General features: G+C 46.7%; 1 protein-coding gene across 3 annotated transcripts; it reads right to left on the reverse strand.

Annotated features, from left to right (window-relative positions):
* Window positions 1–1091: 1091 nt before the first annotated feature.
* LOC121596038 (homeotic protein spalt-major-like) lies at window positions 1092–24793 on the reverse strand. Of its 3 annotated transcripts, XM_041920605.1 has the most exons (5): window positions 23614–24793; window positions 9866–11246; window positions 6504–9181; window positions 5931–6070; window positions 1092–2630 (listed from the first exon to the last, which is right to left on the reverse strand). In XM_041920605.1, the coding sequence occupies exons 1-5, from the start codon at window positions 23675–23677 to the stop codon at window positions 2052–2054; spliced, it is 4842 nt and encodes a 1613-aa protein (XP_041776539.1). In that variant the 5' UTR covers window positions 23678–24793; the 3' UTR covers window positions 1092–2051. The 3 variants fall into 3 exon arrangements, with proteins under 3 accessions (XP_041776539.1, XP_041776541.1, XP_041776540.1); XM_041920607.1 differs by lacking the exon at window positions 5931–6070 and having other exon boundaries at window positions 2487–2630; window positions 23614–24792; XM_041920606.1 differs by lacking the exon at window positions 1092–2630 and having other exon boundaries at window positions 5944–6089.
* Window positions 24794–25408: the final 615 nt, after the last annotated feature.

Below are 25408 nucleotides of genomic sequence, written 5' to 3' on the forward strand. Positions count from 1 at the left end.
GCTAAGTAGTACTAGTAGTAGTAGTAGTGATAATCGTAATAGTCGTAGCAGCAGTAGCAGTAGTAGTAGTAGTAGTAGTATAACATAAATTATCACAAAAAGTTGTTTCCATTTCTTGTTTTCCTTTTTCGAATTGCGAATTGCGAACTGCTGCTGGAACTGGGACGAGGGACAAGCTCCATCACTCCTTAGTTCGTCCAGTAGTAGTAGTAGTATTATTGAAGAGAATACGCAACAAAGTAAAATGTGTTTTTTACAACTTTCTTTTCATGTTCTTAGTTTTGTTTTGTCAAATCAAAAGGAACACAACAAATTTCAGCTTTCTCGCGGAAAAGGTAAAAACAAGGAAAAAGGAAAAAACATAAACTAACTGCTTTGTTTTTTCTCTTTGCAAAAATTCCTGTATGTTTTGTGGTGATGCTTCATTCTGCCCATTGTTTTTGCTGCTCTTGCACGTGTTCATCTTAATATAAAACAGTTGTTTTTTTTTTGTTACATTTTTATGCATTTTTTGTTTACTTGTGTTCATACGTTGAGAGTGCATTATGAGTGTTTTTTTGTTTTTCATTCTTTCTTTTCGCATCTGTATCGTGGGTGTGTTTATGTTTTATATATGTGTGTGTGTGTTTTTTTGTAATATACGCGTTGTGTTTACTCATTTTATGATTATAACACAGTGTTTGTTCGTGAATAAAGTAGCTACAACATCGGTCATAAAAGCAAAATTCGTTCATTCACTCGTCGCGCGCTTGATTCGTTTGATTTGATTTGAAACACGTTCGCTCGCTCGCTGCTGTTCTACTACCTCTTCTGCTCATACATGTTCAGATTGTTTGGTTTCCTTCCTTCCTTACAGTTCCTGTGTGTTTTTTTAATGATTTTTCTTTTTCTCTTGTTCGTCTATTCTCTTCATAGTTTGCTGTCGCAGCTCTATGTATACACACATACACGCACACAAACACACACCTAAAACTTAATGCTACATATAAGGGTTTTTTTTTCATTCTTGTCTTTGATAATATGCACGTTTTGTGTGTTCATTCAAACAAAACGCTTTCTTGCTCTTTCTCTCCCTTTCTTCTAGCCTTTTAGCATCACCAAACATTCTTTCTCTCGCTCTTTCTCTTTCATACACTATTTCTTGTTTTTCTTGCTATCGCTCAGAGCTAACTTTGATTTTTTCACCACGATTTCCAGTCGCATTTGCCCACTTGTTGCACATTTTGCTCCAACTTAATTGGAGCGTTTGAACTACTTTTTTGCCATTTCTACGATACATTGTACATTTACATACACTTACACATTGATACACACTCACATTCACTCACATACAGTGATTATAGATTGTGGGGAGTATGGGGTTGGGGAGGGTTGTTTTATATTTTTTGTTCGATTTTTTTCTGTTTTTTTTAGTGTTCCTTTGTTTTTTTTGTTTTACTTCTGTTTTGTGTGACTTTAACTAACACATCTCTTTTGTTTTTTTTATGCACTTAAATAACATTTTTGTTATTTATTCATTTTTAATTCACACTTTGAGGACGTTTCAACTTCACAGTATTATATGTTTTTTAAGTGAAGTTACACCAATTTTCCTCGCTTCCTCGCTTTTTTAGCTATTTACAAAACGAAGTGCTCTATGAATGCATGGAGCAGTGAGGAAAGTATGGTGAATGGTTGAACAAAACACACGGGAAAGCATTTCTTGATATGTAACACAGCGATTTCTTCTCCCTCTCATCCATTCATCCATCCATCCATCCATCCATCCCCCTTCCCTACAGTCGTCGTGTGTTTTGATTATTTTGTTCTGTTTGTTGGCTCAAATCCCCAGCAGCCGCCCATCTTGATTCACCTTTTTTGTCGTTGTTTTTGTCAGCTTTCAGCTTTGGTAGAAAGAAATTCGATTCATGTTGATGTGTCTTTATGTGTGTGTGTGTGTGTGTGTGTGTGTGTGTGTGTGTTGGTGTCGTGTCTCCATGTTCCGGTGTTGTGTTGTATCAAGCGTCCGCCTCACGCCGCCCGGAAGCGCCCGAACCTACCGGCGCACATTATCAACTCGCGGCAATATTTTCCGGCATTTCCTTCAGCTTCTGGCACCAGTTCTTCAGATCGGTCACCTCCTTACCCATGCCGTACTCGCTGTAGTTGTTGTTGGAGGCTGCGGCGGCGGCGGCTGCAGCAGCGGCATGGGCCGCAGCAGCTGCTGCCACCGCGGCCGCACTGCCCGCCATCAGCGGCGTTGGCGAGCTGCCCCGGTCCGAGGCGCACGAGGCCCGGCTGCTGGAACCGTTCTCGTTCTCCACCTGCGCACCATGTTCGCCCAGGTCCATCGTCGGCTTGGACGGTCCATCGTCGTAGCAGCCGGCAGATTTCGACCGCTCACGGTTGCCACCGTAATGATGAGAACCACCGCCACCACCACCGTTACCACTGCCGGACGATGAAAAGTCCTGCGCACCGCCGTCTTGCTGCTGATGGTGGTTGTGGTGATGCGATTCCGAACCATTGGACGACTGCGAATGGTTGTCCTGGGGTGGGGTTTGAGTGCGTGACTCATCCCCGGAATTGCCACCCGAGCTGCCGAACATATCACGGATTTTGTGTGTGAGCATGTGCTGCTTCATATTTCCCTGCGGAGAGTGAATCGAACAAGACAAAGAGAGAGAGAGAAGAAAGGCGAAGAAAACGGTTCGATTAGTTTGAGGAGTTTTTATAAAAAGACAAAAACAAGTATCTCTTCAAGTAAGGTAGGAAGCAAGGGAAGAAGAAAGAGTGGGGAAAGGGAAGCAAAGAGAAAGGAGTTAGGGGAGAGTATTAACACAAGAAACAAACATAAACTAAAAAAAAACAATACCACACTAAAACATTCAAACAAAACACATCACAACAAATCACACAATCGCACAGAGAGAACAATTTAAAGAACTTGGGAAAAGACTCTAACCGAATCGATCGAGAAAGATCGTTTTGAGCGAGCTTAAAATAGGTCTATTCCATCAGTAAAACTATCCTATATTCCCTCCTGTTAGTACTTTTCCCACAGTTCTCCATTCCGCACATACTCCGTTTCATTCCTGTTCTATTTTGATTTTTGTCTTTTTTTTATCCCTTCCGTATTAAAATCACTTCCTTTCTTCCAATGCAAGAATTTGCTGCATTGGGTGGAAAAACATTTCACTAATTTATTGCCCGACTTTGTGTTGAGGTATTCGGTAGCAATGAGCAATGCTGCTTGTAGTGTGTTTTTATGTAACTTTCCCGGTTTTTTTTTTGGTTTCAACAGTCATCATGCAATTGGATAGGGAATTTAAAACAAAAAACCACAAAAAAGAACCTATAAGTCAAGGAAAAGGAAACGCGAGACACTGAAACAAAATAACAAGCTTCTACATAACACACCGAAGACACGAACAGTACAAGCAGTCAGTAATAAGGATAGAAAGTGAGAAAAGAAGGAAAAGAAGGACACACACGCACAGAAAATACACGCAAGCGGGTAAAAGCGATTATGGTAAAAGAAGTGGTGAAAATAGATTTAAAAAAAGAGGCAAACCACACCGATACAAAGCTGATAAGAAGATGAAAAATACAACCACACTGTCGCGCAAGCAGCAAAAACCCTACAATGCGCGCGACGTGCTTGTGCGTATTGCGCAAGAGAGCAGTGCGTGTCTCGATATCGATACTCTTAATACGCGGTGCGTACAGTCGATCGGGTCGATGTCGCGCAAAAATAACGGGCAAGAGAAGAGAGAGAGATAGAGAGAGAGCGCGAAAGAAGTAGCAACACTAAGATGAAGGGGTTGAAGCAACATAAAAACAATTTAAAAGATGCACTTCTCGGATGCGTAATTTTAGACCACAGCGAGAACAGCGCGTATCATTTCTTTCCCTTTTCCCGCTTCGTGATCTTTTCGCAATGAAAACTATGCAAATAAAAGCATAAGCAAGCATGGGATGTCGAATGTGCCTTTCGAAAGCTAGATGAAACCGGGGACGAATGGCTGTTTTTAGGAGGCAAACAATTTGCAATTAGTAGTGTGATAGATTTCTTTTATTTTTGTCCGTTAGCAAAGATATTTCCCCGTCCTTTCCCTGTCGCTCAATCGCATACTAAATGTCAGCCCAACCAATCAAGTGCCACATCGCTCTCGCGCACCGCGCACTTTCTTTATGAACTGTTGAAACTCATCGCAGCCTCAGCCCCGAAAATTCCCCACATTTCTGTCAATGTGAAAACCCCCCACCGAAATGTCAACCACAGCTACCGGTATCGATCGATCGATCGGATCGTTCGCGGCAAAACGGCATTCGCTGCCCTTCCTGCTACGGGCGAGTGCGTGTTGTTTTCGCTTTCCAAACCCGTATGATGCCGGCCGAGCCGGCGAAAAACCGAGCATGAAATCTGTTGCTGGTGCTATTTTTGTGTAAAATGCTTCAATTTTTGAAGCCCATTTCTCAGATACCGAGCGACATTTAATCGCCTATTTTAATCCTCCCAAGCCGGTGAGTCTTGCTTGTTTTGTGCCGCAAGGCCGCTTATAAGGCAGCTTAATTGCACTGAAAGCAAAGTATTGCCTTTTGTGCCGTGCACGGGCAGATGATGACAAATGGTAAATGGTGATTCTAATAGCATTTTTTGTTCCCTTTTCTGCGTTGGTGAACAGCGTTGATGAAAGGAATTTTGGAAGAAAAATATCATTTCACCACGCGTAACAAACATATTTAATTCCCTTTAGTCGATCCTTTTTTTCCCATTCAACATGGTTTGTCCTTCCAATGTGACAACCTTTCTCCCGTTCGACAAGAGAGGCACAACGGTCCTGCGAATCAACGAACCGCAAAACCGATATGTCCTTTGTTTGTCACCATAACGATCCTCGCGCACACTGCGTCCTCTGTCACGATCCACTGCAACATCACAAAAAAGCGCTTTTGTGCTCGAGCGAGCGGCTCTCATAACTTGTCAACGTGGCGCAAATGTTGACATTTGTCAAGAGAGAGAGCCTTGTCATATTGGGAAAGGACAAAAACGAAGCTTAAATAAAGGGATAGCAAGCAGCGGGTGTTTCTTGGATGTGCTCCGATTACTACTCTTCAAGAAATCTGGCCCAATGATCGTTTTTTTGTTTAATTTCACGATCGCTATTTTCCTTCCGTTTCTTCGTATTGAGGAGTGGCGACAAGCAATTTGCCTTTAGCGTACTTTATTCCATTTTTAAGCTAAAAAGTGCCTTGTTCCGTTACGGATGTAATATGATTTGTGTTCTTTGTAGATTGCTTTCGTGTGTGTGTGTGTGTGTGTGTGTGTGTGTGTGTGTGTGTGTGAATTATGCTTTTTTGTTTCGTTTACAAATTCCGAGTACGTAGCCATACAAAAAATACACTCAATCAAACACATAGAGAGAGGACTGGTTTTCTTTTTTTCTTGTTTTGTTTTTTGTTTTAAATACACACTACAAGGAGAGATAGAGAGAGAGAGAGGATGTGAGTAAAAAAAACAAGAAAACAAGGAATGTTGATGATGGAAAAAATGCACAAGAAAAGGGTAAATACACAACCAAACAGTGAAAGTAGTGAAAGGAAAAAGAACAAAACACCTGCGAGGAAGTTATAGAAAGGGTAGAACAAATTAGCAAAATATGCTACAAATGGAGGAAAAACGTAAATAGACAAAAAAATAGTACGAAAAACGAGTAAACAAAGTGGTAAAGGAGGTAAAGAAGGGATTTGCTAATTTGCACATTACAAAAAAAACAGGAAACAATACTCCACCAAACGACTAGGACCAAAAAATAATAAAAAACACAGACGGGAAACAGACACCAGTGAATGGGAAAAGAAGAGAAGGAAAGTGGCTAGTTGTTTGGTTTGGTTTTGTATTTTTTTTTTTGTTTTTTTGGGTTTTGTTTTTGGTTTCGTTCCTTTACCTTGGTAGAGAATCCTCGATCGCAGATTGAACATTTGAATGGGCGCTCCTTCGTATGGCTTCGGTAATGAATTTCGAGTGCGGAATTACAGGCGAAAGTTTTAAAGCAAATATTACAAGTTGTTGTGTTTCCACGAACGCCTACAATTAATCAAATTTTCTGTAATAAGAAATCTGAATATGTTTTCTGAAACGATATGGTTAACGGTTTTTTTTGGGGTGGGGGGGGGGTTTTTAGGAGTGGAGTAGGAAGAGGAGCTGGGCGGCAAAAGGAAATGGGTGGACACTACAAGGATACTACGAAGAAACGGGGAGAGGAAGTGTGTAAGACGAGTGAACGAGCGAAGACGAAAAGATCGGTCGAAAAGATTCAAAATTTAGAGTTTTTTTTTTGTTGCGATGCAGCGATAGACAATATCGGCAGCAGGCTGGCTGGCTGGCAGGCGTGGCAGGCATGGCAAGAAGATAGGGGTGACAGGCGTGTATGAAGAAGGGTTAACGCAAAAGGAGGAGCGCGTGGAGCTGGAAAGGAGGCAGGAGGAGCATGGGATGAGGGTGCTTGTGCGGTACTTACCGAACAGCCCGAACGGTGGCATGCTGGACCCGGGCGGCACGATCGGCACATTCCCCAGGAATGGGGGCCGATTGATGAAGGGCGGAAACTGGGGCATACCGAGGAACGGTGGTCCGTACGGGAAGGCAACGGCGGCGGCCGCGGCAGCCGCGGCCCGCCCGGCAGCACTCGCCTGTTCCGCCCCACCAACCGTCGGTGGGGTTGAAATGGGCGAACGGCGCGATCCGTGCATGGATGGGGAGGAGTTGCTGGGCGGGCTGGAAGAGCGTAACCGTTTGGCATCCGAGCCGGTGGACATGTTGGCGCTGGCGATGGTTGGGCTGGCCGAGGAGGAATCGCGCGAGAACGAATCATCGGCGGGTGGCAGCGATCGCATCGAGAGCCGCTGCAGGTTCATCGTGCGCAGATCCTCCACCTGGCTTTCGAGTGCCGGCGAGGTGAGTCCCGTTTTCACTTTGAGTTTCTCGTGGATAGGGACCTTCGGCAGCTTGCCGATCGGGGTGACGCCCCGATCGACGGATGATGGTCGTGCTCCGTTCTCGCTGTCATTCTCCTCGTCCGAGTGCTCGAGCGATCGTTTGTTCTGTTGCTGCTGGTGGTGATGTTGTTGCTGTTGCTGCTGTAGCTGTTGCTGCTGCTGCTGCTGCTGCTGCTGTTGCTGAGCGAGATGTGCCTGCTGCTGATGGAACTCACTAGCTAGCCGCATCCCGAACGGGTTCAACCGCAGCGCATCCGGATGGGGCGGTGGTGGATGCACTCCACCCTCGTAGTCCTTAATCTCAGCCGCTTTAATCTGGTCCGGCGTCAGATCCGTCATCTCCCCCGTGTGCAACCGTATGTGCTGCTGCAGCACGAAGATGTTCGAGAACTTCTGATGACACACGGGACACTGGTGGAGCGTGCGCATCGGTGGCTTTATCCGGTGCACGCTCATGTGCGTCTTCAGATTGCCCTTCGTCGTGAACGATCGGCCACAGATCTTGCAGCGGAACGGTCGCTCGCCCGTGTGCACTCGGTAGTGCATCTGGAGGGCACTGCGGCAGGACAACACCTTCTTGCACACGAGACACTGGTTCGGTTCGGACGTTTTGTTCTCGATGTTGTCCACCAGCTCCTGCAGCTTGGACGTTTCCGACGAGATCTCGATAAAGTTCTCCCACGAGCTGTCGTTGCTGTCCGGACGAGGGAGATGAGCGGCGTAGAACGAAGGGTCCAGTACGGTGTCCTGATAGAGCGAGCCGGACGAGGAGCTAGAAGGGGGAGATACGGACGGCACAGTTGCCAAGTTCTCGATCGAGTTGTTCTTCAGCTTCAGTGGGAACTCTTTCTCGCTTGTGGAGCTATTGAGGGCACTCAGAGCGCCGGCCCCTAGTGCTCCTCCATTATCGTGCTCCTTCAGATGATCCGAATGATCCAACATTGGATGATCTTCCTTCGAACCATCCTTCGACTCGTCCATATCCCGATGATGATGATGCTGGATCGGTGTGCTAGTAGATCGTCCCGATCCTCCTGTCACCTTCGTGGACTTGTCGGAAAGATCCAACGACTCCTCCATCGGTTCCTGCTTGATCTTTGTCCCTTGGGCCGGTCCATCGTTCGATAGGTCGGGTGAGTGCATGCTCCGGAGTTCGGGCGTTTGCTCCCGTGGTGGCGCTGGTGGTGGTTCGACCGGTTTCTTCATCTGCGACAGATCCACAGGATTGCGGGCGCTAGCATCATTCGCGGCTGCTGCGGCCGCCGCAGCCGCTCCAAACAGTTCCTGCAGCTGCGGTGGCCGAGGGATGTAAAAGTCGGGGAAGAAGCTTCGCGGTGGAAAGCCCGGTGGTGCACCACGACCGTCTACTACGCCCGGGAAACCGGCGGGCCCAGCAGGACCGGCGGGCCCGGCTCCACCAGGCATGGCTGGAGGTGGCGCTGGCGACTGGCCCGGAGGTTGCTGTTGTTGCTGCTGCTGTTGCTGCTGCTGCTGCTGCTCCTTGAGCGCTTCCTGCGGGATGAGCGGTGGGAAGTACTTGTCCAGATGCTCTGGTACCGGGTTCGGGTTCATCGGGATGTGCGGGTACTTGTCCGAGTGGCGCTGGAAGTGCACCTTCAGGTTGCCCTTGGTCGTGAACCGGCTGCCACACACATTGCACTTGTAGGGCCGCTCGCCCGTGTGCGATCGGATGTGGATCTGGAGGGACGAGTCGGAGCCAAAGATTTTGCCACAGTACCGGCAGCGATGCTTGAACAGGGCCGCATCGTTGCGTCCATTTGGGGAGGATTTGTCGTTCGCGAAGGCCAGCTCGTCGAGCAGGTTGTTCGAGAGGATGCCCTGGGAGGCGGAGTTTAGCACTTCCTGGGCTTTCTTTTCGAGCATCGCGAGCGAGTTCGGTTCACCGAGCATGGAGGGCGCATGGTCGGTGATGATGTTGGCGGCAAGCGATGAAAAGCTCCCGGTCGAACCGGGGTGCTCCTGGTGGTAGGGAAGGATTTCATCTTTCTCCGAGCGGCCGGCGGAGGCTGCACTGGTCGATGCGAGCGATTGGGTGGTGGAGGCAGATGAGCTGGAGGTTCCGAGGGAGCTCGGCACGGAGCTCGATTGTCCGTGGGTGGGCTGTTCGCTGGAAGAGTGCCGCTTGTCGGACGCACCGAGCCCGAACATACTGCCGGCGGAGTCTGATGGTTTCGGTTTTCTGAGTGAGAGGAAGAGGGAGAAATAAAACTAAATGCAATCGACTGTTGGGAATAGACATTAGTAGCTCTTTGAGTAAGAGCGAGCGAGTGAGTTGAAGTTTGCAAGTGAATTTAGGGACTCAATTCTTCACAAGGAGTTTTTATCAGTCTTAGAGCTCATTCACTCTTTCTGCTCTATTATGATTCACAATGCACTCACTCCTAGTGCTTCTTCGATTCAGATACATTGATTTGAATTTCAAATGCACCACATTACACGATTCAATAGCCAAAACATAGAAATAAATCACTCTAAGAATCTTTTCTCACATCTTTAAATATTGAGTCACTGCTAGGTCCGTAGAATAAGTTAAATCACATAAAAATGAGCTCCTAGACGGAGTTTGGGTGAAAATAAGCATAAGAGTTTGAATCACTATTTGGAACAGAAAGTGAGTGAGATACTCAAAATAAATTGAATCGATAATTGAATGAGTATATGAATTGAATCAATACGCAGAGAAGTACTTAAAATTAATTTAAAAAAACTGAATCACTCCAAGTGAATTGAATCACAAAAACTAATTAATCTACCCTGCTTATGAATCTCACAAAGGAGATAGCAATTTCGAACAACTTTAAACTCTTCTACTCAGATTCATGTCACTAAAAAAAGAGCAATGATTCATTCAAGAGCCACTTACCTTAGTTCCTCTTCCGGTACGGGATGGATCGAAGGCCGCAGCAGCTCGCTGACGTGCGGTGGGACGTGCGATTTGTTCGCCGCGGCCGCTGCCGCCGCCATCATGTTCGCCATCTGGTAGCTCTTGCTGAACGCATCCTCAATGCCTTCCTCCTCCACCTCTTCCTCCTCGTCCCCATCCCCAGCCACCGAGCTGTGGGACGATTTCCGCAGATCCTGCGGCTCATTCTTAACGCCCTGCGACTGCTGATGGTGGTGCTGGTGGTGTCGACTGCCACCGTTACTGTTGCCACTGCCACCACCACTTCCTCCCGTGTGATGCTGCTGCTGCTTGTTGTGATTGTGCTGGCTGTGATTGTTGTTGTTGTTGTTGAGGAAACCGATCGTTGCACTGTCCACCCCGGCCACCGACCCGGCCAGCCCCGCACCCAGCCCGGCCAACCCGGCGAGCGGACCACCGCTCGCGCCGAGCTCATCCTTCTCCGCCTGCTTCTTCACCAGCTGCGACTGCAGATGCTGGATGAGCTGAAACTGCAGGAACTGCTGCTGCTGCAGCGTAAACAGCGCCGACTGCAGGATGGCCAGATTCTTCACCACCGTATCGTTGTCCATGTTGTTCGCCAGCGCGTTCGCCGTGAACTGGGCGATCGCGTTCTGGAACGCCTGTATCGACATGCCCGGCGCCGGCCCGTGCGGCGGTGCCGGTGGGAAGCCGAACGCGGCGGCCGGATTAAAGTCACCCGCCGACAGGGCACCACCGAGGGCGGCAGGGTTGGCGGAGTTTTTGGCGGCTGCTGCGGCGGCTGCTGCTGCCGCTGCCAAAGCGGCCGCTGCCGCCGGTCCACCGAGGGCGGCTGCAGCGGCGGCCGCTGCAATGCTCGCCGGCTCGTCACGATGATGATCGCCGCCGGCCAGCATCGAACCGAGCCCCTCGTTCACGCTCACGCGCCCCACCAGCGAGATGGGCGAACGGGGGCTGCTTCGGCCGGTGGCACAATCACCCGCCGGCTGCTTCTCCTCCCCTCCAGCCGACTCCTCCCGATCGCTGCTGGCACGATCGTTCACAGGCGCGGTTGCACTGGCCGCTAGCGTCGCATTGGAGCTGCGCCGTCCGTCGGCCATCTCGTCGTCGTCCTCATTGTGTTCGTCCTCGCTTAAATTGTCCGCCTCGTTGAGGGCATCGGATCGATCCTGCGGCTGATGGCGTCCGGTCGTCGTAGTCGCCGCCGCCGATTGATAGTGCGGATGATGCAGATGATGGTCGCCGAGCCGGGCCGCCGCGGCCGCCTTTTCGGCAAATTCCTCCGACATCTTCGCTAACAATTGTACCGACGGTTTCGCGATTGTGTGCTCGTTATCTGTACAACCATTCTCCTTCATATCTGTGCAGGGGAAAGAGAGAGAGAGAGAGGGGGAAGAGAGTTCCGAGATGAGAAAATCACTGCATAAAGCAAAAACCAGAGTTAAGATCAAAAGGGAAGGTGCAGGTGAGGTAAAATTATGGCAACACGTTTTCGCTCCGTTGGCCGTTGCTGGGCCGAAATCAAAATTTAAATAAAGCCCTTTTCCGGACGTGCCGCTGCAAGGGGGAAGGGAAGTCCCCTTTTTCTTCGACATCTCACATGCCGACGTACGTTCGCTTCGCTTTCAATAATCTGTCCTGTTCGTTTGCAAATTATGCTCTGCGCACCCCGATCGCGGTACCGCGATCACATCTTCGCCCTGCTCCAGAGGAAAAGGGGAAAAACTTGTTTTATCCCTCACTAGCTCGTATTTTGCATTCCACCAGTCTTTGCGTTCATGTTGGAAGGCTGCAGGAAGGCTTGAAGGGTGTGGGTAGGTTGGTGTGTGTGTGTGTGTGTGTGTGTGTATGTGTGTGTGATAAAAATTGCCCCTTTTTGCACATTACACCTTTGGCATGTTTATGCGCCCGATATGGATGAGAGCAGAAGATGGGGCCACCACACCACACAGCAAAAAGGGGATGCAACCCGCACCGATGGCCGGTGGGCCATCATGTTTGATAAGAAAGGCGAATTAATAAAGGAGAAAAAACACAAGCAACAAACACAGAACGATCGAAGGCGCAAACGTTACAGCGCAAGTACATTGATCGATGGACCGCGGGTAATAAACAACGATCAACGCCGCGAGCGAGCGCGAGCTGATCGCTTTAACCTCAAAAATTTAATCCATATAAAGTGCGCACCGAAGGTACATTTAAACCACCACCCCTCCCGGGGGCACCCTTTCATACCAACCCCGTCCCTCCCCCAGGGCGAAATGAAAAGCGTCAATAAATTGAGTGCAGAGGGAGCGTTTTAATGAGATCGCATTCCCCTTTTTCGAATCGGGCGTGTGTGTGTGTGTGTGTGTGTGTGTGTGTGAGCAACAAGACAACACACACAGGCATACGCGTATCAACACGTACTACCTCTTTCCTTCCATTCTGTGCAGGACTTGGAGCCGGGTGTCGATTGAAGGATGGATGGTGATTCTGTTTTCGATGAAGGCTACCACCGCATCATCGAGCGAAGGAACTTCAAGGAACAGGCGGAAATCGAACAGGGCAGAACTCCATATTTTAATAACGATGCATAAACCCGCGTCCCAAACCGGGTGGGAGGGGGGGGGAAGGCTTCCAGAAGAGGAAAGAGGACAGACGAGCACGAGAAAAGGGCAAAATGGCCCTTCGCCATCGTCAACGTCACCCTTTCGGTCGATAAACGCGAGTAAAAAAGTCCTCGCTCGACTGACCGACCGATCGATCGACATTTGTAGACCCCAGCTCCCTCCTCTTTGGTCGGTCCCAAAGGGCCCTCTGTCTGTCACGCACACACACACACACACACACGTACGCATTGGGGCCCGTTCCACGACCTCGCACGGCTCTCGATCATGTACGCGCACTCCCGGTCCGGGAAGGGCAAACACATTACATTTACCGATCAAAATCCTCATCCTGATCCTCATTCTCGATCTCCGGCCTTCGCTCCCCCCCCTCCCCTTTCCATACCTCCCTCTTCGATGCGTTCGAAAAGATGACGCTCGATCGAACCCATGTGCGCTTGGCCGATGACGTTTGTGTTTGCTGGAGACGATCATCCTCCTCGTCGCGCGGACTGGACGCAAGCGCGCGCGCGCTCGCACACGATTTCTCGCACCATTTAGGATTCGTTTATTAGGCATAAAAGGCAGAAGGCGAGAATTAAACACTCACACGGCAACGGCACATCACCTCCCTTTAGGAGTGCACGGCTCCGGCCGATCGAATGCGCCTTTTGCGAATCTCAGATCGAACGCAAAAAAAACACAACAGCCAGAGCGACAACAGGGACAACGCGTCGCGAACTTATCGCAAACGCCCAACGAAAATCAAACAAATAAATAAAGGCAACAAAAAGGAGGCAAACAGTGACAGGCGGGGCCCACCCTCCCCAGTGCTGCGTTATGTCCCATCACGCTGAAACTAAAAGGCGCTCGCGCTTCGAGATCGCACGGGAGAGAGAGAGAGAAACAAAAAAAAAGCCCCACACTGGGGCATGTTTTGTCCGATTGGTTGTCTGTCGGCGCGGGGCAGTAAATTTATATATGTAATATTTATTATAAATTTTAGCTCCGCTTTTGGGATTTATGTTTTGCAATCGTGTGGAATAAGATGGGTGGAACGATCCCCAGGTGGCCCGGAGACGGAAACGGTTTCGGAACTGGAGCACTGGCCGGGGAAACCAATACACTTTACCCCGTCGAGTGTCACACTGTCCGGTTGATCAGTTTTCTATTCTTCCTTTTCTCTTCTTTTGATTGGTGTTTTTCCATCGTATGATTCAATGCCGTTATTTATTGGCGGATTGGCGGATTCCCTCCCCGGGTGCATCAGGACGCGCATCACGATCACGACACAGGCCAATGTCGTCCGCGCCATGTTACGGCGGCCCTCCCAGATGGCTCGGACTCATTATCCCACACTGCGGCGGACTGGTTGAGCCAGGCTGAGCGGTATCCTTGATGTTTTTTTTTTTATGATCGGTTGGGGTTGGGAAGGGGGAAAGGGACTGATTGGACAGGCGAATTCGGGTGATTTAAGTTTTTGAAAGGTCCGAGGCCGAGGGTTTTGATTGAACACATGCAAAAGGAATGCAAAGAAGGATTGGTTGGGTGTAGCGGTGGCATAGGGCAAGAAATAAATAAGCGGATCTGGTTGGATTTTCTTTCAAATGCTTTATCAATTTTTGAAAGAAAGTTACGGTGCTGAAGTCGTAGTTACTTTGAGGACCTTTGGTTTGGGAAATTCAATGTGGTTTAAAATTACAAAAATCAATCAAAAAGCTTAAATTTAGTTCTAAAAAACAGGTAGTTTAAAGAAGCATTGCGCAACAATATCTTCAAAAGAGGTTTCAATTATTGAAAAGAAAGAGAAACTCAGACAACACTTTAATGATTTCAGAGTAGACCTCACACAAAAATTGATAATAATGTAATTCAATAACAGTACAATAACATACCAGAGTTGGAAATTTTTAGGGTATTTTAATCAAGTAAAATGATGATTGCCTACATTTAGTTGAGTTACCATAAATCTAAGCTTTAATATTAACAATGATTTGTAATTTCAGAGGTACTTTTGAGCCGTTGTCAACAAATCAAAGAGAGACATGTTACACAAATTTTGAAGCAAGTATAAATGCATAAATAGCCATACTAACTAACCGCAATCACAAATAATTCCACATTCCTAAAGACACAGACAGTTAACTTTGCTTTTACCCTTACAAAATGATTTAAATTTACAACAAAACGTTTGCTAATGTTTGCCAACCTGCTCCAACACATTCCATCAATGCTCGACACGAAACGAACCATAGCACAAGAAGCATACACAACTACCACCCTTCAATCACCCGGGGACTGCCCAAAGGCCAGTGACGGTGCCATCTTCGGTCGCGACCGCGCGGCACTTCCAATGCACCGTGGCCACCACACAGCCACACAAGCCCATCATCAGGAGTGTTAATTTATTTGCCTCTATCTCTACATACTCGGGGTGGTTTTGAAAGATACAAACACACACAGCAAGCCACGGGGCAACTGGACACGAGATAAGCAAAGCATTCACCTATATGCACCTATATGTAAGATCCAAACCACTGCTCCGTACTGCCAGCAAGTCCTGGATATAAAATAAGATCCCGAAGGTTCCCATTTCATCCACATTTCATAACAACAAAAAAGAACAGTGTTTGACAATCGAACGATAAAAAAACCAGCGTCCAACAAGGAAGGAAGGAAGGACAACGGGGGATACGATGCTTAACGTTGGCCAGAAAGGAAAAGTGTAAGTCTGAAATTGAATGCAATAACTTCAATCGGTCGCTCGGTCGGTCGTTGTGCCGGGTGTGGTCGTTCGGTGTCGGTGTTCTCCAATCGATATGTATGCACACACACACACAACAAAACTGACCACCGGGTTCAGCTCTTCGCTTCCAAAGCGACCCCATCCCTCTCTCTCTCTGAAGCAGCATCCCCCCGGCTTCAACCACCACCCAAAAACCCACTCCCCGCAAAGTAAAAGGGCGATCTGAAATCCCTTTTCAGCACAGGAAAGTGCTTCGAAGGATGATGGCAGCAGCCATCGTGTGTGCAGCAGGGCGTGTTGTAAATTGATTTTCCTTTCCTTTCGTTCGTTTATGTGCAGCAATCGTACCCTTTCCTCCCTTTTTGACTCCATCCTTGTTCAGTTTGTTCAGTGCACAGTCCAATTCTTCTGATGTGGTCAATTCCATTGCCCCCAGCTTGTGTGTGTGTATGTACGTGTTATTGGATGCGTTTTATTTTATTGCCTACAACGTATGCTCACCGAAAACCTTTTGCAAGAGGTTATGTTTGAGCAAGCACTTCGTTCTCCCTGTGTGTGTGTGTATATCTTTTAGAAGACACATCTTTCGGCTCGTCTTCGTCGTCTTTCTGCCCTCGCCCCCTTTTATCAATTGCAATGCCTCATCATCCGCCCTATCCCACTCCAACATATCATCAATCGAGTCGGTCAGCAAGAAGCGGTCATTTCCATTATCAATTGAATGTATGCACTTCATCCCTTGCAGCCCTTGCCGTTGCTGATAGGTTGGAAGCGAGTGCGGGGTTTTGAAATTAATAAGTCAGCAGACTAAAGGCTCCAAGAAGACGTCCACCAAGCTTGAAGTATGTCAACATTTATACGTGAAAGCTACATTATCATTTTTATCATTTGTGTGTTCAATTTGAAGTCCAACCAAATAACACGGCACCAATTTGAATTAATTTCGCCAGCTGACCCGAAACTCCAACTGTTTAAATATTCGCCCGCAGGGCGAGTTGAGCTTCAAGCGGGCGAAAAATTAGGCAGCCATGGTAACCACTAACGCTTTAATGTGTGTTCACCACTTTCGCAGCTACGTAATAGGTTAAACCTTCCTCCCAAAACCGATTATGCTAAAACAGCAGTAGCAGCAGAAGACTTCAAACCCGGACAGGTTAACGACCTCAGATACAAAGGGGGGGCATCAACAGGCATATTATGCACTTTATGCTAATGTCAATGCGTTTGGTGAAACTGTCCCTCGTACTGGTACTTCGTACAACCCCGAGAAGGCGTCAAAAAGGCGAAAAATCACCACGCCACGGACTAATTATAATTCGTCTGGCAAATTAAATTAATAAATCAACCACCCATTTTGCTTCACTCACTGCGCACCACCCAACCTGACCCCAAAATAACCCCTTTTGGTAAGGCTGTTGGGGGTAGCCTTCCCAGCGTTATTTATTACCATTTTACCATACGGTTATTGGGACGAATTAACGCGCGTTTTTCGGTCACAATTTTGCTGAACAAACACACCTTCACACAAAAACGCACTGCTCTCATTTAAATCGCACATTTTGCATTCCGAACGCATTCGAACGCAAATACAACGCCAACGCGGTACAACACATTAACAAAAGGCAGCACACTGCCAACAACACAAAACCATCATGGCCTCCTGTATGGGAATTTAATCGAGAGACAGTGATAGAGAGAGAAAGGGAGAGAAGTTCGCTTCACCTCCCCGAAATGTGAGGAAAACGAGTTATTAATTTGAGAACCGATCGAAACCGAAACAAAATGGTGGTTAACTGGCGGTGATGGAATCGACAACCGGCCCCGATTATCAAAAAACGCAGACAAAGCGTAGACGAACACACACACACACACACACACTCACACAAGATCAAATCACGCTCAAACATGACAAGTGGTCGATGGATCGATCGATCGAAACTCGCGGAAAAATCAACCCGCGTGTTGCGCGGTCTCTTTCGCCGCTGCTGCCCTCCCTAAGCATGCGTGCGCCTTCGCTTGTGTCTTATGATGAGCCCACGGGGTCGCATATTTCCTGCCGATCAATCAATAGTTAGTGGAGTTTGTGAGTATGTGTGTTGGTGTGTGTTGGTGTGTTGAGATATAAGCACACAAACTCGTTGGCTGTTAGATGTTTGTTGGAATTTTGAAGCTCTTCCATTGCGTGTCCATTTTAAAATTCGGACTCAACTCAAGTCTCGTTTTTTCGCCGACTCTTTTGACTGTTTCATTCCCGTTTGTATGCGTGACTGGATGGAGCTTCTTTTATGTTTTGCCTGGCTGGCCACGCATCTGGACACAGCTTCCGTTTGTTCAGCCGGTCAGCCAAGAGGCCCACGCGGGATAACCCACGGAGCGCGTCCCAACATGTGATCCCTTGCGATCGTATACCTCACTTTGTTTATTTTCTTTCCACACCACGCACACGCTTGGTATCCCTTATCGGTGTGGGACAAAACGAGTTCAGCGATGGCAGAGAGAGAGACACACACAGAGAAAACAACATGAGTTGAGGGACCAGACGACGAACGACGGGCCGGGCCAGAAACGAAATCACTGACCACAATTACCAGTTCGAGATGTTGCTGATCTTCTTCGAACTTTTCCTCTCCTATTCCCTGTTCCAACATAAAACCCATCAATTTAAAGGGGAGTTTGGGGAAGTCTGGATGGTGGTGCGATCTGTCCGATTTATCCATATCCGATCCGGCACACTAGCCCGCGCGGCCCGTCAGTAAGCTTAATGCCCATTTTCATAGACACACCGCGATTAGAGAGAGAGAGAGAGAGAGAGAGCGAGACATGGTCAGGGGTGCAGGGTGGTTGTTGGTCAACAGAGAAAAGCTGACGGTTTGGCATGTTTTTCTTCCGGCAGCTGGGACACACGGAGAAAATAGCTCGAGCTCGTGGATTAAGACCACAGCAGAACACGGTTGGAGCAAAAAGGGAATTGGTTTGTCGTGTGCGAGGAATTGCGAAGCGTCTTTTCCTTACTGACGTTTGGCCCCAAAAAAGGGGTAATTTATACGCTCATCGAAAGAGAGAGAGAGAAAGAAGAGGCAGAGAGAGAGAGGGTTCATCGATAGGAAAGGAACCTGTTTACACTGCCCCTACAAGCCGTCTCCATCTTCCAATTAGTCTCCCGGCTAAGCCAAAGCCATGTAAAGCGAACGGAAGACAGTTCTTGTGCCGACGGGATGTGCAAAACTTTATTGCCGGGTAAGCATCAAACCCCAATCGTTGACTGATCGTTTGCACCATGTTTGCGCTGGATCAACATCACCATCGACAAATATTGCTTAAACGAACGCACCGAAAGGCACCGAGTGGTACACCGATAAAACCTCATTCATAATCGTCCGCAACTGATATACAACGAACACACCGGGCAACCTATTCGACCACAATAACAAGACACTGCTGATGGTGCTGATGGTGATGGTAATAACCGGACGAGCCGATTCGTGACATCGTACATCGGTGCCGGTACAAGCTTAACCCGGGGGATAACCATAACAATAAAAGCGGTTCTTATCTTCCTCTGCCCGCCCATTTTACGGTGCTGGATTACAATTTTATTGCTCCCGTTTCATGGTTTGGGTCGAGTCTTTTTTTTTTTTTTGTTGGTTTTGCTCCGTTAAAGTCACTCAGAAGAAGAAAAGAAAATGCTCATCGTAATCAAAGGTGGTGGTGGTTTGCAGTTTTAAACGGTTTCTTTGGTGCCATTTTTGTGATATTGTAACCATTCTTGGATTTTCTTTACAAAAAGGGCCTCCCAAGTTAGCTCATTTACGGGAGCCTTAAACGCTTTTCCGTATTTTTCTCGGATATGTGTACCCGAATCTCCCAATTTGGGCAACCGGTTTGCATTTGCATCCGAGAGGTTTGTATCTTAATTTTTAATCACTCCAATAGTGAAAACGGATAGGTCACAAAGGACCAAGCGACGCAACTCACTTTTTGTCGAAAAGTAAGACTGGGAAAAAAGCAATCAAATTCCATGGCTTTTTCTAACCTTTCCTTTTTTTGTAAAAAAGGAAACAGGAATGAAACGGAACGATCTCGGGTCGATCTCGCTTGTTTTCTTCGTCCATTATCTCCAACTTAATGACGGTCATTTTTGGGGTTTTTCCAAAGGGTTTCCGGGCCGTGAAAAGGATACCTCTCCCGATGGGTCTGAAACTAGCCAAGAAGAGGGGGAAGGGGCGCTTCATTAAAGTTTATCTAGGGGCGAAAAATTACATTCCACACAAAACCCATTCCACAGACGCAGCCCCTCGGCTAATGACGATATCAAAATGTGTATGTCCTTTCGGGCAAGTTTAAAGTTCGGGGCCGTTTTACGACACTTTTGGTTAATCGTTTTCCAAATGCAAACGCTGCCTCTTTCTCTTGCCTTGGGGCTCGCTGTTCTTCCTGTTCACGTTCACGTGGCGTCTTCTGACTTATAAACGACCTTGGCCGGCGATGAGCGATGGCGCATTGCTTGCGTTCGCGTGAAATCTTAACCGCTTTTCAATAACTGTGCTGTTACAATGTGTGTTTTTGTGTAAAATACAGAGTTGCAGTTGCAATAAAGGAAAAACTGCGCAGCTTCTCGCGCTGCACACGCAAATGCAATGCATCATCCAAACACCGAGTCATCCACAAGCATCTTTGGCAGTGTACCAAATCTAGTGCTCCTTTCCTAGTGCTGCTGCTCTTGTGCTGCGCCAAAACTAGAGCAACCGATCTAGAGTGCCTTGCGAATGTGATCCCTTTCAATTTATGAGATTATGGTTGTGTGCGTGTGTTGTAATGCATTTGCCTGTGTGAGGGCTTCTCGAATAGACCTACGTAAACGAAGCAACAGCACAAATGCTGCAATAATCCATCGATCGGATTGGTGTGACAGAGTGTCTGCGTGTGTATTTGTGTGTGTGTGTGTATTTGTGTGTGTGTGTGTGCAAATCTTTTTCGATTAAAACCCTTCGCCGTAGTCGTTGTCGCCATCGGGTCGGGCGGCACCCTTCGCCGAAAACGGAAAATCACAGCCCAATGTGTAGCCAACGAGGCGGGCGACGTAACAATAACGAACAACTACACCAACAACTACAAAAAAAAACGCATTCCCTCCCTTTTTGACAATCGGCTCACCACCATTACCATCCCCTTCGTTGCACGAACAATTCAAACCGACAGTCAAGCAATCAAGCAATCATAACGCGCTCGTAACTCCGCCCAAAATCGCCCCACTGGTTCCGCGACTGGTTTCCCATTCTTCTTCTTGCAACCCTCTTCCCTTCATCTGCTGCGTGCTCCACACACCGTGTTCCCTTGTCGTTCGATGGCGCACGAAGAAACGTCCATCCATAATAATGATGATGATCGACGGCGGCGATCGGCGAGGTCGCAAAATGCAATCATTCTCCTCTCCCCGGCGGTTTGGCGGTTTTGGTTGTAAGACGACATTTATCATATCATTTGCTTACTCATTGCGCTGATTCTCTGAAACGAACAGCGGGGCCCGCCTTTTGAAGCGTACTGTTTGTGCATGATTGCAAGCGATACTGTTAATGGCCGTTGTCTGTGTGTTAAATGCATATTAAATTGGTGCTCTATTTAGAGTTTGTTAGCAAACGGAAAAGCAAAGCAAACAAAAGGGGGACAGACAAAGCGCAAGGTTGAAACAGAGGGCGTTTGATTAATCATAGGGAAAAATTGGAGCATTACTAAGCGCTTGAAATTATTATATTATATGGCTCCAGTGAACAATGGGATTAAAGAGTAGTTCACACAACGAAGCAGAAAGATTGTACAATTCAAACAAGTCAATTAAAATACAATTAATCGGTCAATGCGCTACGAGGACATCAGAAAACATCAAAAATCACTTTTAAATACAAAAATACCAATAAAACAAAAGACTGTTTGAAGAAAGTTGTAGGTGTTACCTACTGAATTACTAGTTCAATAAGAATACTTTAAATAATTTGTATATTTCCTTACTTTGAGTATATTTCCTTCCTTATGCTTTAGAATATAATCAAAAAGATAAATCATTTTGCAATTGATCCCTTGCGAGTTAAAGCATACCTAATTAATTCAAACATTGTCTAGTTTCCAAAAATGTGCTCCATGAACAAACAAAAACTGTCAAATTTGAAATACAGTGAAATCTCTCTAAGATGAATCTTATAAGGTTGAAGGTGTTGCTATGAATTATCCAAGAAACTGCGGGAAAAACATGGTATCCTTTGATCGATATTTTTGTTAACCGTCAATTAACTTGAAGAGACTACATCTTGGGGAGATTTCACTGTACTTCGTGGTGCACTGGAACCATACCCATACGTTCTTCATTGATAGTGACTGATAATAAGGAAAATAAATCTTTCTCATGTAAAAAATACACCACAAAATCTTTTAAATGCTAAAAACCTTTACAGGTTGCTTGAAAACTCAAATAATCATTCATTGAAAGCAAGTGTGCGTACTCAATCGTAGCAAAAGAAGATAAAATGGTTTGGTGAACTTCATAAAAGAAAAAAGAAATGTGTTGGGCAATACATTAAAACATTGTTTAAATTCTCTAAAAAACATCAGAAATACTTAATTCTTTAGTTAAGTAAAAGTGATAGCGATAAATGAAGTCAAGGACCCTCAATAGTTCTACCGAAAGCGGCACCGGCTGCTACATGATACTCATATCTTGTTTCCACCACAATGACTGTGTGGTTATGCACTTCTGTATGCAATAAATCAAGTGAGTCTATTATTGAAAGATAGCAATAGAACGCTATCCAAAGTCTTACTGGTGTTACAATATATAGCATTAATACATGTAAAATGGCAGGATATTCATGAAAAAGAATCACTCCCATACTTTAATGAATGCGAAGGAAATAAAAAAGGTTCCAGTGGGCATTTCGATAGTAAAACATTTAATTTCAGTAAGCGTTGCTCACATTTGTTCACCATGAATGCATCAAATGACAGCCATCACTGTACTTTATCTTACCGCAAAAAAAAAAAAATAAATAATAAACGCTGCATCCTTGTTCATAATAGCGGCAATTGATTAAAACAACATTGATGCATATCTTTCCTCATATACATTTTACACAAACACACACGGGCGTTTTAAACCTCCAACTGGGGCAGCTACTGTATCGCAAGCACACACGTACACACCTATCAATTAAACTCCCTTTATCTAAATCCATCCATTTATCTAGCGGCACCGGGGGTTAAAATATATATATATCTGGTGTCGGGGATTTTAATCGCGGTTTCGGGTTTGATGTTTAGCATTGCATCGGGTTGTGTGGTGGGTGCATCTGTTGGGTGCATCTGTGTGTGCAAAATAAACGCGTTCAGCACATCCGCCAGATGTCGTCCCCGCGTACGCGGCCTTTAACATAAAATCAGTGTATTAATTACATTATTAGCACCACGCTGTGGCGGTTTTGCAGCTTCCACATCGATTCGATTAATAAATCGTAAACATTGGCCCAACGCTCGCTCGCTCGGCGGCCAAGCGTACATTGGGGGAAAGCTTTTCACCTCCAGCTGGATCAGCGTTGGAAAATAAAGCAATCTTCTACCCGCGGGCCAGTTTGAAATGCAAAATAAAATAAATCGATTAGATAGAAACCAGCCCCCTAGCCCGAGTGAGTGCGTGAGTTTTGCCGGTTTTTGCAAACCCCCGCCAAAAAAAAAAACCTCACCGGGGAACGCTTCCAAAACGAGCACAGACACACACGTATACACGCTAATAGGCGCGATCGATTTTCTCATTTTCACTGTACAGAAAGCAGAGAGTGAGCGAAAAAAAGACGGCCCTTTTGAGTAAACCATTCGCGGATGTGGTTCGCGGAAAAAAAAACTGCACGCAACAAAGATCACGCGAGAGCGCAAGAGACGACATTAAATTGGGGGAAAATCCCGCACGAACTAGGGAAAATTTATTTATTTTCCCAACCGCCACCACCGGCAGCAGCTGCCCTGCTCGGTCAGCTCGGTTTCCTCATCCTCCTCTTCATACCAACCCACCGATCGGTTGGTCAGCCGATCGTTGTTTATTCGGCGAGGTTTTTTTTTTTGGAGTTTCAAGGGAAAGAGCGTACGATCTGTTTGTGGCGCAGAGGGTAAATGTTATGTTAGAAATATAATTGATTACTTCTTTTGCACTCCCTCTCCCCCCTTCTCCCCCCTCGCTAGCGTTGTTGTTAATCCGAGCTCTCTAACCATCCCGCGAGCAACCTCAAACAGCAATAAACACCTCGAGTTTTGCCACACAGCGAAGAACTGCCCTTTTGGGACAGTTTTTGCCGTCGGGAAGTTGGTTTTAATGGACGTGCAGGACAGGGTCGTGGACAGGTAAGTGTATTCACCTTCATCGGCGCTGGACTCATCTTTCACATTTGGCGGATATCCAACCGGATCGACCTGAATCATTGCTTTTGATGCTGCTGCTGCTGCTGCTGCTGCTGCCGTTGCCGTTGGCGTTGCTGCTGCGTTCCTTTTTTCCCCGGTCGATTTCTTCTACTCACTGGCACACCAACTGGCACTGCCACCTGCCATCAAAACCATATGTGTATGTGTGTGTGTGTGTGTGTGTGTGAGTGGGTACAATCGGATGCACTTTGTTGCACTTTGCACTGTATATTCTCTTTTGAAATAAAATCAAAAATTTCTTTCTTGCTTTCTTTGTTCACTGGTTTGTTTAAACGCACACGCTTTTCCACACCACGGCAGCTTGTAAGGTTCCGGATGTTAAAACAGAAACTGAAATTCCATCACTGCTGCTTCGGCTTCCGTTTTCCTTTCCTTTTGTTTGCACTAAATCATTGTGTTTTAATTGATTTTGGTTAAATTCGCATTTGCTGACACTAACGCAATTCCTTCACTGAAGCTTCACTTTTTACTATGTTTTGTTGGTGATATTTGGAGGTGATCACAACAGCCGGTTTTGTGTGAAAGCACAAGCACTTGTTTGATAACTAGTTGCTGCTACTGCTGCTGCCACAGAGTGCGTGTGTGTGTGTGGGGGTGTTTTTGGATGCGGTGTTGGTGTGTGATGAAGAAACCAAAACACAACAATAATTGTTCACTAACCGCTGCACTGATTTTGAGGGGAGGGGGGGTGGGTTTGTAATCCTCTGCTTTTCTTGAAAAAAGAATGCACAACAACAAAAAACACACACACCTCAAGGCAATCAATTTTCACGCAAAGAAGCGCAACAATTTCGAACCGAACACGCGCGCAACGACAGCGGTACCAAAAATGCACTCACGCACGGGCACGCAAAACGACCGACAGCACGCGCAACCGACAGACACGGCCACACGGCGACCGCGACGAGAAAACAACGAAAAACGATGTGGGAATCGCGCGTGAGAGGGCCGCCTGCGTACTGTTTCGCGGATTTTTCATTACTAAACCACTCGCAGGCAAAGGCTGAGAGCGCAGCGCTGCTGCTGCTGCTGCTGCTGCCACAGACAACACGCAGCAGTAGTAGGGGTGCGCTCGTTCGTGCCGGCAGGGGGAAGGCGAGGTTGTGAGAGTGTGTGCGTGTATGTGTGTATCGTACCCATCGTACTACACAGGGAGCGTGAGCGGCACAGCCTTCTGTTCGGTCGGAGCTGTTTGCGCTCGCGTGCGACAGAGATGCTCGGCACAGCATCGCTGTTTGAATAGAGACACACACGCACACAATCGCGCCAGCAAGGTAGACGTATGCGTGTGTATTAGATGTTGTATGCTGGTTATTACCCCCTCTCTTGCGATTACGAGGCAGCAGCAGCAGCATAATAATCGAGCTTTGCAGGGGTTTTCGTCGATCGAGCTCATCCCCTCCACTCATTTTTCATTTTGTCGATGAAATTAAACACAGCAATCAACGAATGCAATCGATGAATACATACACACAGAAGCAGAGGGGAAATCGATTGTCTTATGATACATAAGCAGGATATGGTGAGGGTATGAAAATGTATCAAAAATACGTCACGAGCCGTGTTAAGCGTTGGTGTGGAGACAATTTGTCTTTTTTGTCATTTTTACTTATTAAACAAGTGTTGATTGAAAGTTTTCTTTTGATAATTGCTGTATAATATTATTTAAATTAAATTTTTCGTATATTTATTATATGATAAGCTCTGAATAATAATAATCAAAATCATATT

The sequence above is a fragment of the Anopheles merus genome, chromosome 3R (assembly GCF_017562075.2).
Source record: "Anopheles merus strain MAF chromosome 3R, AmerM5.1, whole genome shotgun sequence".
NCBI lineage: Eukaryota > Metazoa > Arthropoda > Insecta > Diptera > Culicidae > Anopheles > Anopheles merus.